Here is a 12,672-nt window from a genome sequence, read left to right as displayed (position 1 = left end):
CCCTGAAGGGTTTCTCTGCGGCAAGATCCACATCTTCCCCGGTCAAAGTAAACAAGAGGGTGGACGGCGTTGGAAAAAGGACAAAAAAACCTCTCAAATTCGTGGGAACACCAACAACAGGACCGACCGAGCGGGTCCGGCGCCGGGCGACGAAGCAGTTTTCGGGAGGTCGCGTAGGAGCAGGCGGAGCAGGCGGAGCGGGAAACTAACTGGTTCCAGAAGCCCGCCCCGAAGTGGTAAGCCAGGGGAACCAGTGCTGACAAGGCCGCCAGGGCGCCCTTCTTCTGGGAACATCCCACGCAACCAAGTTGCGTGTGCGTTGCTGGTGCTGCCATGGCCCTTTACCAGGTGCTGCGTAAGGTCGGGTAGGCAGAAGAGTACCTGCTCACTCGCTAATGCATTGGGCGACTGGCTTGAACCCAGCATCACAGCGAACTGCCTCGCACGCCGCCGTAGTTGATCTGTTCACACCTTCTCGGACCACCCCGGCCACGCAGACTGGATGGATGGATGGACCCAAGATTTCTCCCGCCGTCATCAATGCGTGACGCCGAACTCGACTGTGCGCGTCTGTCATTGCTCGTCTACGCTTCCATATCCGTACTGCGATATTCGTACTGCGGCACACACACTACCACCAGATGCCCACTTCACGCTCACCCGCGTCCGTCGATCCACTGGCGAAGACGAGGCACCTCCTCTCATTCAACAAAGGCGTGCCGGTCAGTTGGGCAATCGGAGAAGGGGAGTGTCTTCCGCCAGCCGCTCTGGAGACCACCCACATGGCTTCCCTGCCGAGCACGTAAATCGCTGCTCTGTCGTTGGAGGCGACACACGCGAGACGTGCCATTGAGACTGGAACCCATCGTGCCATGTTCTCTCGTCAGCCGCACCACAGCTGCAATGGCAGCGAAGACGACTGGCCGGCTCGGAGAGGACAGCCTGGGCAGCTTTGCCTCTTACAGACGGGACTTACAGTTGAAGATGTCTGAGTGAGGCATTACGAAATAACCGACGCCGCTCCCGGAGTTGCTGTCGATTCTAATTCGACACCAAACGGACTGGATGCGGCCCGCACGCCGGCCGATGGAAAAAAGCGTCATCAAAAAAGCAACGACCAGCTGCGGCCCCTCCTTGGGCCGCAAAAAGCCTCTTCAGGCCACATCCCGTTCTCGCGTTCGGAGCAGCGCAAACCTTATCAACTGTGGGCAGCGGAGGCATTAATGATTGCATACTTTTCCCGGGACCAAAATCAAAAGAAAAAAAAGACGCTTCCACTTTTCAAGGACCTGACAGGCCTTTACACATCCAAGCGCACTTCGTCGGAAACATTGTACCCCGGGCAATCTTGGGAATGCCAGGACAAGGTGCCTTTGCACCACGTTCGTCTCATCCACTTCCCCACCGACCTTTTTATCGCCCCCGGTCTGTCCCAAGGACTTTTGGACATCTGCCTGTCAAAACTCTCGACGACGACAGGCAGACAGGCCCACCAACTTCCAAAAGCAATGTTGGCCAGCCTCATCCCCTTGATCTGGGTCTTTGGGCCCGTAGCGGTGCTGATCTTGGACCTGTCAGGAATCGATTGAGGGACCGCCAGCAACCCCCGCAAAACGAACGGATTGGCTGTCGGCCTACACAACACGATGCCTTTCCTGGCCCAGCACGGCGGGTTTGAAATCGGCGCAGAGGCAATCAGTCCAACCCAGTGACTAACATTTGCCAATCCCCTGCTGGATGGTGCTGCCAGCAGGCCCCCTATCCCCTCGGATATATGAGCTGAAGCTTCGAGCGAAGATGGCATGATGAGAATAGCAATTGCTCAGCGCGCATTTGATACCGACCTCGGGTTTTGCTTGAGACACGGGGTTCTCACGCCTCCGTTTCCTGTGTCTAAACTCGAGCCGGGCAGCATGAGTGATGCCTTTACATCGTCTCTCCCCAGTCCTCAACGAAAACTGCATCCTTGATGGCAATTTCACTTCTTTGTTCTCGCCATTTTGTGGTGTGAAGCACCAGACCCTTCAGATTCTGTCACATTTCTGGAGCCCCTCAGCATGCGTATGCACACTTCGACGCAGGCACAAGTCGTCTTGGAGGACCGAAAAGGCTGCATACTGCAGCTCTGGTTGGCCGAGTGAGTGTGTAAGTGGGTAATATGCAGCTTGGCATCGCTGCTCCATCCTTCTCCTTCCTCAGATGCTCACCCTCCGTCTTGGAAGCCGTGTTCCTGTTCGTCTCGCTTGGGGGCCAGAAGGATCGTCTCTGTTCTCGTCTTTTCATATCGTCTCCGTATGTCGTCATGGTCAACTTATTCAAGTTTCACATATCGCCCGCCCTAGCTAGAGCCTTGCGGGATCTTTCGACGAGGATCAAACGACCCTACACATTGACAGTCGTGGATATCTCAGCCCTTTTTTGGATGTCATAACACGAAATCTGGCCCATCGGGGCGGTGCTCGAAAGTTGGACGGACCGATGGCAGCCCAAGTGGGCCAAGACCTTGTCAGAACCTTGGTGAGGAATGGTGTGATGGGGTCGTTCACCGGCAGCCCGGTGGCCCGGGGAAGTTTGAGTGAGCTCCTGCAAAATACCGTATCCAGGAAGAACCACTGCAAGCCACGATGCGGAGTAAAGGGCAAAGAGGATTCTCTAGAGCCGACGGGACTCGGGAAACCTCATTTGCGTGCAAATACCCCAATTCTGCAGACTGCTCGAAGGGGGGAAAGCTGACCGGCCAAGGTGTGTCGCCTCTCGTTCCAACTCGCGCGCAATCGTCTCGTGTATATGCAGTTGGACGTTGGATGCAGGCCAAGCATAGTCTGCAGGAGGCACAGGCCGAGGGTGGCGTTCGACAACGACGGCACAATTCTGAAGACTGGAAACAGGACGCAGGGCAAGACAACAGTCGACCACGCACATGTGAGCTGGTTGCCTTGTTGGTGAACGAAACCCCGGTCTTTGCAATTCTGACAGAGTTCGCCCAAGGGGATCTGGTAATTTCATTTCGCCAAACTGAACCGTGCCTCGTTGATTCCAACGAGGATGCGGGCTAGCGTTTGGCACTATTGACAATTCGACATAAACTCGCCGCTGCTGCAGAGGGACGTCTTCCCAGCAATATGGGAAGATGAAGAGAGTCGGTCGGGCTGGACAAGGGATTGCCATTTTGACACACCCCGGAAGATTCCTTGATGTGACGCTGAGGTTTCGTCGGATGGAATTATCAATCTCGTTGATCGACGGGAGCCCGAAGCGACTCCGCTAGGCGGGCAGCAAAAGAGGGCAAAATAGCAGCGCTTCAGTTGGCGGACCCGACGATCCGACGATGAGGGTTGTGTCCCGTCTTTTGCGGCCATGCCCAACGGAGGTTTTTTCCTCTGTTCCCTTTTTCTCGCTTGTCGTGTTTGCCGTTGGGGAGCTTCCTTTATCCACCCTCGATGGCACCTGTCAAAGGGTCTAGTCGTTCGAAAAGAATTGAGACACGGCTAACTTTGGTTTAGGCCGGACTGGAGCGTTGCATCGCGTGGCTCTGGAAAGAAAGCTCGGGGGGCACACGTCGAGTAATGATCTTCGCGACGTGGGCTCAGGCTATTCTCTTTTCGACACAATCGTTCGAAACTTCGGGATTGCGAGGATTTGACGTCTTTCTCTGTTGGTGCTCCGATGCGACGTCGGCCGCGACGCTTTTCTGGGGCCGTTGGGGATATTTTTTCTTCTGCTGTTTGCGCGCGCCGCAGTACCGTTCTGCCGCCAAATGCGCGCAGCGGAGATGCGCTCCGGTATTTGATCTGCAAAGCGCGAAGCTTGCGAAGCTGCGAGGCTGGGGTTTCACTTATTTTGCGCACTTTGGCGGTGAGGCTTGCTGCTGCGGTGTCTCTCAGGTCGTGGAGTTCGTTTTTGTGCGACCGACTTGTCTCCGATGTCTCTACCGGAAGTCGCGGTTTGCTTGCTGCTTGTTCGGCGACCGATATTTGCAGACTGGGCGAAAGTGGCGCCTGAAGATCGCCATCTGATAATGACCCGAGTCATGGTCGGACAAGGCCCCCTTTGTTCGTTCCCGGGCTATGGGGAATTTGGATGGAATGTTCCTTATCGAGTGGGGGATCGATGATCGCGTGGACGGTCTTGTCGTCCTTGGCCTTCGGGAAATGTCGATTCGTGATTTCGGGGCTGAACAGGGGCGACCCAAGTGGTTGGAGAGGGCTTCTTGGAGATTGACGCTTTTGGGATACATTGGTCTGGGCAGAAAGTTTCTCGGATTGCGACGGTAAGCTGTGCGGTGATCTCAATATCGGAGGATGTTCGATGACTTTCTTGGATAAAGTGTCCATTGATCTCTGTGGTTGTTTGGTACTTTGGGTTTGACAGCTTCGAAGGTTTGCTTGGAGGGCTCGGAGGACTCGAGGAGGGGTGGCATCCAACCACCTCGACGAGGCAACGGCAAAGGGTGTGAAGGATACGTGTCTGAATCTTTCGATTATCCTTTCGACGTCTGTGGGGGAAGTGTGCCTCGGACGCCGCGGTTGTCGATCTCCGTCAACGACGACACGTGAAGTTGGAGATGCCCTCGGGGTCAAGCTGACGTCTGCCTCTTTGCACCGAGACATCCTCACTGGCACCACATGTACTCAAGTCACGCTGCATGGCCATTTGCAGGTGGACATCAGCTCTTCTGAGAGAAAGGTAAGGTCGTCAAGTGGCAACTTGCCAGGTAACTAACAAGACTTGCCCTCGGAGGTCGGCGACGAGCAAAAGAGGGGGCACCACAAATAAACAAAAAAAGACATGCAACACCAGGCATTCGCTGGTCGTCTCCGACCCAACTACTACTCTGGCCCTCACTGGTTTATCGATGGGAGAGCGGACGGGATCCCGAGTTCTCCAGTGGGTGTGGTCGCATGTGTTTGGAGATGGGGTGGAGGATGGTTATGAGGGGGGTGGTGATGGGTTCTGCGTAAGCTGGTGTTGAGAGTTGAAATTTGATGAGAAACTACTCAGACTAGAGTGTTAGAGTTGATTTGTCTTAAGAGCCTTTATTCATGCCCAGAATTCGTCGCAAGTTGTCACTTGGAGGGAGTACTTAAAGAGGGTTGAAGGGGTTGCGATAGAAAGCTCCGTAATTTTGATATCGTCGACGCTCTAGTGACAATGAATATATCCTCCGAGACTGTATGCTGCGACAGTTCTTACTACGCAGATATTTACGACCCAAGACACTTCGTCACCAGTAGTTTCTCTTCCAGCTGTCCTTCCTCGCTTCCCCGGGGGTATTCGTGTTGAGAGCATAGAGGAGGGTAGCATGATGGGGCGAGCTCGTAGACCAGTGAAGCAGTGGGCACGCCTTCAGTCATGATCTCCGGCAGCCGGTGCCAACGTAAGATGTGAGGAGAGTCAAAGAACATGGACCCAATCCATTGGGTCTAGCAAAACAAATGACATTGGCACCGAAACTTTATATTCCCCGTCATGGAGGTGATCTTAAGACGAACGCATCGCTCAGCCGGCCTACTTCTCGCTGTCTGAGTCGGATGAATTAGTCGGTCCCGAGTCTGAATTTGCTGCTTTAAATACCTTTGCCGGTGAAGTCCCGTTTGAAGTCCAAGCAATCTAACAAAGTAAACGACTATGGCACATGATCCGACTAGTTGCCTACCTAGGAAGAGGTATTGTGTTCATTGGAAATGCAGCTGGTAAGGTCCGGGCATGTTGTCGTCCCGTTAGTTGCCGTACTATCGTGGTCGTTCTGTTTTTGGTCGTTTCTCGTAGTTTGTGAATGTGTGTACTTGAAGAATACGATATGGACAGAGAGTCTTCCACGATCATGTACAGACTCGTCTTACACACCCTAGTTCTGAGCGGCGCGACTACTGGTCGTTGAGCTTCTATTTCAACCTAGAGCAATGGGACGAAGGCGTTATTCTGGTTTGTGACCAGACTGTGTGATTACTCTTGGTTATTTATATAACTCTGACGGGTCTGCTCGTACTATGGTCCGCGCAACTAGCTTTGCGTTCTGACGTGGACTATTAGCCGAGATATTGCGAGGCTGTACGAGCAGGTTGTATGAGGGTATAAAAGGAGGATGGCTGTGACGGCTTATAGAGGTCACAAGACAATGGATGGGCAACGAGTATTATCTGGGCGCTGTGAGTGTGGCAGAGCAGCACTGTTATGATGTGATGCGATGTGAGTACTGTCCCACTAGGTCAAGCATCCACGATAAGATGAGTGATGATTGGCGCGTATCCAGAAACGAATATAATATCAAGAACGGAGATTACGACGGGTCGTAGAGACTGGTAGTCACGAGTAGTCATTTTAAGGGTGTTAGTTGAGAAAGCTCCGTCTCGTGTGGCGGCATGAACTTGTGGCAACAACATGAAGCCCCACAGGCACATGCGTGCTTCTTTCAAGAGCACTGGAACATTGCTGTCTCCTTGCTCAGTAGACTGAAAACGAAGACATAACAACAGTCTATATACATTATGAACTTTCTGCTAGGCCCGGACCTTCACCCAGTTCATTACAACAGGGCATATTCGTCTTCAAAGCCCACCATTCAATTTGAAGCAAACTTCAGCTCAGAAGCAAAGCAAAATCAAGCCAAACCCTGTACGATCGAATGTTGACTAGATATGTACCACAGCAGCAGCAAATCACGCATTCACAACCAATACAAGCTGGCCACGAGGCATGCTGCCTGCAATATTCGATTTAGCGGTGACCAATGCCAAGAATTCAAACTTGCTGCGCCTGTTGCCTCGTGAGAGCCAGCCCCTCAAAGCCACCTCGAGGCAATGAATCGATCCTTTGATCGGTCCTTCGACACTCACCCATCTTCGCAACAAGTACAGAGACACCCCGAAAGATCCGTTCATATGGCCAGCAACATCAAAATCTCGGCTCAATATGACCTTGACGTCGTCTGGCTCCAAGTTGTGAGGCGGTTCGAGAAAGAGACAGGTTCCAGACTGCAACCGGCTAATGGAGCAGCCTTATCTGTCAGCGACGTGATTGCTGGCATCGACCCTGATAACGATGTCCCGGAGAGCACCAAAAACAAGGCGATCAGGGTCACCCAAAGCATACTATCGTGTGTGCAGGTGTTTGGCGGCTTCGTTGGGTCTGCGGCTAGTGGAGTCTTCGGGCCCAGCCAACAATTTTTCAGCGCTCTGAAACATGTCATCGCGACGACGCAGAAGTACAGCGAGGTCTTTGAGGACCTCACCACCCTTCTGGAACGCGTTTCGGTGTTCTTGGAGACTCTGAGCAACTATCTCGACGAGGGAGATGACGAAGTAAAACTGGACAAACGACTGAGGCGGAATGTGTACCGGGTCTTGGAGCATTCACTCGTCATCCTGGTACTCACGGCTCGACTGGCGAAACAGAGAGGAAAGGACAGACTCTTTGAGAGAAATTTCTTTTACGGCGACGATGGAGGGGTGACGGCAGCTCTTGCGATGCTTGAGACTCGTGTTATTGATGTCACAAGAGTCCAAATTACCACCATCGGCAAAGATCTCAGCGATGCCGCGCGAAGCATTCGCAGCATACAGAGTGATTTCGACGCCATATTGAAGTATGACGAAGAGACCTCTATAACAGTGAAGTCCTTGGCGGCAACCGGGTCAGGCATACCTTCTGCAGAGGCGATCCGGAACTGGCTCAATCTCGAGGACACTCAGTCGTGGCCACATCAACACGCCAGACTGACCGAGCAATCTGTTCCAGGCACCGGCAAGTGGTTGTTCGCGGACGACAAATTTCTTCAATGGAAAGACCCGAGCTCCACGAAGACCAAAGTGGTATTTATCACGGGCAAAGAGAATTGCGGCAAATCGTGCCTGACTTCTGCTGTGATAGACCACTTGCGGAATTCAATGAGAAAGACGGGGGGCCGAGTGCATTGGCTCGCCTACCATTACCTGCAGAATACCATTTACCAGGGACCGGGCTCTTCGTCAATCAACCTCGCATTGAGATCCATCGTCTGGCAGCTGGTTCTGCTCGACCGAGATTATTACGCCTTCTTGTCCCAAGCCTGTGCCGGCGGTGTCAGTCTGCAAGATGCAATTTCTGTTTGGCGCAAGCTTCTTGCAGGCTATACGCCGAGCAATCGAACGATTCTCTTTGTTGTACTAAATGGTTTGGATAAATCGGCTGCCGAAACACTTCAAGCAATTGTTGGGGAAGTGGCGGGACGATGCGAAAGATCGACTCACGAAACATCAACGCATGAAGCATCGACCCCGAGTCACCTGCAGATCCGACTTTTCCTGTCTGGATCATCGGAAGCCACCAGCCTGCTTGAAGATACTACGCCGGTCCACAAGATCGCTCTTGACCCAGATTTCGACAAAGAGAAGAAGGTGGCAAATACAGACGATGTCCAAAAGCTGATCAGAACACGTCTGCGGTCTCTACCAATCTTCCGCGATGAAGTTATTTCTTTCAAGGAGCAACGGCAACAGGAGATCATTTATGCCCTGACCTTGCACATCCAAAACGATTTCGCGGCCTTGGCTCTTGTTTTCGAGGAGCTTGAGCGTTGCACAAACTTACACCAACTCAAAAAGATACTCGAACGAGTGGACGAGGGTACGAAAATTAGGTTCGGGCGTCAGATCGATTCACTCAATCAATCCCTATCTCGGGATGAGATTCTAGAGGTCAATTCTATCATGGCATGCATTGCAACACGCAGTGTAGATAAAGGGATGATTGATGAGGCCCCAATCGAGCTTGTGCAGGAATACGTCGATTTCTCATTGGGAATCACGCGCTTGGTTCCTCTTCAGCAACAGATCGAGCAGGTATATCACAGTGTATTAAGTTTCACCGACGGAGGACTAGTTCGTTGGCGTCGCGAAGAGTTTAAGGACTACCTAGAGGAAAGATCTGGAGATGAGCGGATGACGAGGACAATGCTTGCAGAGCGCGTGCACCGATCTGACCTCTTTCACCGTGAAGAGCTGGATTTGCCCCAGAAAGTCATCCAAACAAACCCCACGAATGTCTTCGGTGCTAACGGCACTGATTTCTTCGACAGGTACGGCTCTCCGGGGTTGTTTCCTCCTGGAAGGAAGCCTTACAAGGTTTGTGTCTCGTTCGGCCAGCGAGAAAGTGAGTTTGCAGCGCTTCTACTCTGCTTGAAAATCATCTGTGAGAATTTAGACGCTCACAGTTGCCATGAGCTGAGAGCTTCCGCACTCCACGAGGTACACGAGCGCCTAGAATCGGCAGATCGGTGGAGTCTTTGGCCAGAGCACGGAGGGCCAACATGGCCAACAACCAAACAAGAAAGAGTTGCTGTAGGCAGATTTGTAGTCCAAATTCTCTGCAATGATTCCGTTATTGATGCATACGCTCGGGATGGACTGGGGAGTATAGGCTACGGCTTTTCGCGCCGTCATGAAAAGATGTCCAGCGATAAGGACCAGTTTCTCAACTGGCTGACTGACTTGGAGCCAGATGACTTGGAGGATCGAGAGGAGAAGGAATGGTTTCGAACTTGGAAGTCTGGTCCGGGCTCATGTTGGGATCATGTGTCAGACCGCTTGGTTCGTCGCTGGCTGAAGATGGGGGATGAAGCATGGTCGGTTGCAAGAAATTTCGTTGATGGTGACAACATGGTTAGTTTTCACCCGCCTCATCTCTGGAATGCTAACCAGCTGACTTTGTCAAGCACGAAAAGCATTCCTCGCTGTGCATCAAATTCGCCGGCGATGGTCCAGAAACTTTTCAACGAATCACCAAACTAATAATCGAGAAATGCGAGAACGACCCCGATGAAGATACTCGCCATTGGGATAGAGATTGGAAGGTCAGCGCGTGCGACAAGACCTGGTGGGCTCTGTTCTTTGCCGCTAAATATCGACTGCCTGACTCGATCCTTTCGGAAGTGCCAGACATCGACAAGAATGAAATTCAGAAGGCGCATGACAACCTCGAAGTTGCTATTAGCTTGGAGCTACTCGAGGACGACGACTATGCGAAACGCTATTGGCAAGAAATGCTACCGTTATTTGCAAGATGCCAAATCTATCTTTCCGATTTGGCTGGAGCAAGAAAAACATGCATACGCATGATGGAAAACCCCAAGAGTCGGGACTTGCTGGAGTTTCGTCTATTCAGCTTCTTCGAGCCACGCGTGATTATGGAGCTGATAAAGACTGTCCAATCAGTCTTGCCACTGGAGCCATCAGGCCACAGCATAGTCAATCAAATGCTTAGCGGTTCTCTAAGGGAAGAGGACCTGCTCGCGTTGAGGATTGTAGCGCACTCTGACTGCAATTGGGAAACTGTCGTGGATTTGATCGAACATTCTACCCCCGCCAAGTCGAGTGCTGAGATGTTATCGTCCACTATGGCACATATACTTTGGCAGGAGAGTGGGAATACGCAGCGCGAAGATCGAGCCTTGGATATCTGGGAGCAGGGGAAAAACACGCAAGCCATTGTTGATGCATTGCTGGGAAGAGCTAGAAGCGAAATGCCGCACAATCCTCTAGAATCGTATTCATTCCAGCGGCTCAAGCGAATGCACCCCGAGATCAGCGATCCTACCGGCGACTCCAACAACAACATCTCTTTCAGAGCAAAACTAATGATTGCAGGCTGGCAACATCGGTCAGGACAGGTGGCCGAAGCCAGACTATTCATAAGCGCATTGCTCGGCCACAGAGTGTATATGAATTCTACAGATGGCGTTAAAAGAAGAGCAATGCTGGCGGACTGGGGATTTGCGTGTATTGCAGTTGGCAACGAAGACCTTGGGGTCCTTCTGTTGGAGCAGATACCTCTAACGTATGGGTATGATCATGAACGCCATGACCATGTTGGATGCCAGGAGATTTGCTCGCGAACAGACGATACTGGAAAATCGAACAACAAGCCCATGCTCCTATGCTGCAAGACATGTTTGGTTGTCATTACGCCAAAATGCCGGGCAACAATTGAGAAAGGCGAATGGGTACCGGATCTGTGCGAGCCGGGTCACCAGTATCTACCTCTGAGGAAACTGCAACACTCGCCATATTCGGACGAAGACGCTAACTATGGTGTCACACTACATACGGATTTGGGGACACAGAGGTACACGGGGAGATGTTCGTATACCACCTGGTCGCAGGAGAACGATGGTTTTAAAAGAGCCCAAAAATTTGTACGGGTGGGCCGAGCCAGTAGTCATTTGACCAAATATCCACACAGGTGGCCAGGTAAAAATGACTTAAGTAGACGTTGGAGAGTATCATCGCACCAGTTTCTGGTAGATAAAGCGAATCAACAACAGCTGTGTGCATCAGCTGAGTACCTGCCCGAGCTTGTCACTAAGTGACTTGGACGTAACGATACCATTACGGCAGAAAACGCTTACGATCCGAAACGCAGTTCGAGATTGCGATGAAAGAATAAGACTTACCACAAACCCACAATATATACCGTCACTTCAGACAGCCCAGAGAATTCAGCATTGCATGTTGTCTTGCGAACCCGCTGGTGGCTTCCGCCCTTAGAGACCTACGACTCTGTATCACATCGACACAGATACACGTCAATATCACCCGATAATGTTGCAGATTTAGCCGTCCACTTCGTATAAGGCGAAGTCTCTGAAATCCAGCATGACTACAACAATAAAGGCGTGGTAATCTCGATCCAGGCCTGTGTCTCTGCCGTCTCCTGTTTATGCATGGGAATATTTGGACCTCGGTCTGAACTAGAAGCGGCGCAATAATTAAGCCAATACGTATAAATTCTGATGCAACGATCGTATGGGCACATGTTGCGGATATGGAGGAAATTGTTAGGGGATCAAGAACGACACGACCCTACAACTGTTGTCTTGGAAAGAGGAGCAGCTCTGACTGGGTAGTGGATCTTCTATAGTCCCCGTCAGTGTTTAAATCCAGCAGTCAGGTTTGTAGTACATACAAAACTCAAGTCCTGTACACGTAACCCCATCTAGGACCATTATTGAAGACTCGAATGGTCAAGGGGACGAGACCAGGCGAGGTCTATCTAACATGTGTAGCCGGACAAGGCACACTTGCTATGGCTCGTCTGTCCTCGCCACTGAAGAACATGGAGGCAATGATTTCTAGGTTGCCTACCTAGTATATTATGGAAGTAAAATATGTGCCTCAAAAACTGATTAGCACTTCAAATGGTTCTGAGAACACTTAAATCACATGGTCACCTGCGTCATCGCTGGAGGTGGTTTACACCGTGCCCAAGCTATTCCGCGTCTCATCAATAGGCCATGCAGGATTGATTTCTGATGAGGCAAAAGCCAAAGACAATGTCGTGTGCAACAATGCCGCAGAAGTCAAGATCACATCATAAAATACTGTGTCTGTGAACTCCGACATGTGTTGGTCAACGAAAGCATTGGATGGCCAGGTCGTCAATGGCTCGGCACTTCTGTCGTCTCTTGTTTGTCAATTGTAGTATTTGGCCTCTCTCCGAAGCAGAAGTAGTACACACACAGCGTATGCATATGGACGTATGAACATTCACGTTACTACTAGCCAGCCACTAGCCAGCCTACAACTTTACAGACTCATCGCCTCTTCCGAATTGTCTGTCACCAAGGAGGGGCTCTAATACTGACCTTAGAAGCTCATTGACATAGCTCAGGCAAGGATTGTATGCCTGAGTAGAGGA

At 51.5% G+C, this 12,672-nt stretch overlaps 1 protein-coding gene across 1 annotated transcript; it reads left to right on the top strand.

Moving 5' to 3' along the window:
• Nucleotides 1–6,881: 6,881 nt before the first annotated feature.
• CGGC5_v001093 (uncharacterized protein) lies at nucleotides 6,882–10,965 on the top strand (the record flags this gene model as incomplete). Its single annotated transcript, XM_066150771.1, has 4 exons — nucleotides 6,882–9,129; nucleotides 9,478–9,638; nucleotides 9,692–10,812; nucleotides 10,875–10,965. The coding sequence occupies 4 exons, from the start codon at nucleotides 6,882–6,884 to the stop codon at nucleotides 10,963–10,965; spliced, it is 3,621 nt and encodes a 1,206-aa protein (XP_066009906.1).
• Between the last annotated feature and the right edge of the window lie 1,707 nt (nucleotides 10,966–12,672).

This window comes from Colletotrichum fructicola, assembly GCF_000319635.2.
Source record: "Colletotrichum fructicola Nara gc5 chromosome Unknown KSG_Nara_v1_contig01, whole genome shotgun sequence".
Taxonomy (NCBI): Eukaryota; Fungi; Ascomycota; class Sordariomycetes; order Glomerellales; family Glomerellaceae; genus Colletotrichum; species Colletotrichum fructicola.
This window is presented reverse-complemented; position numbering and strand designations above follow the sequence as displayed.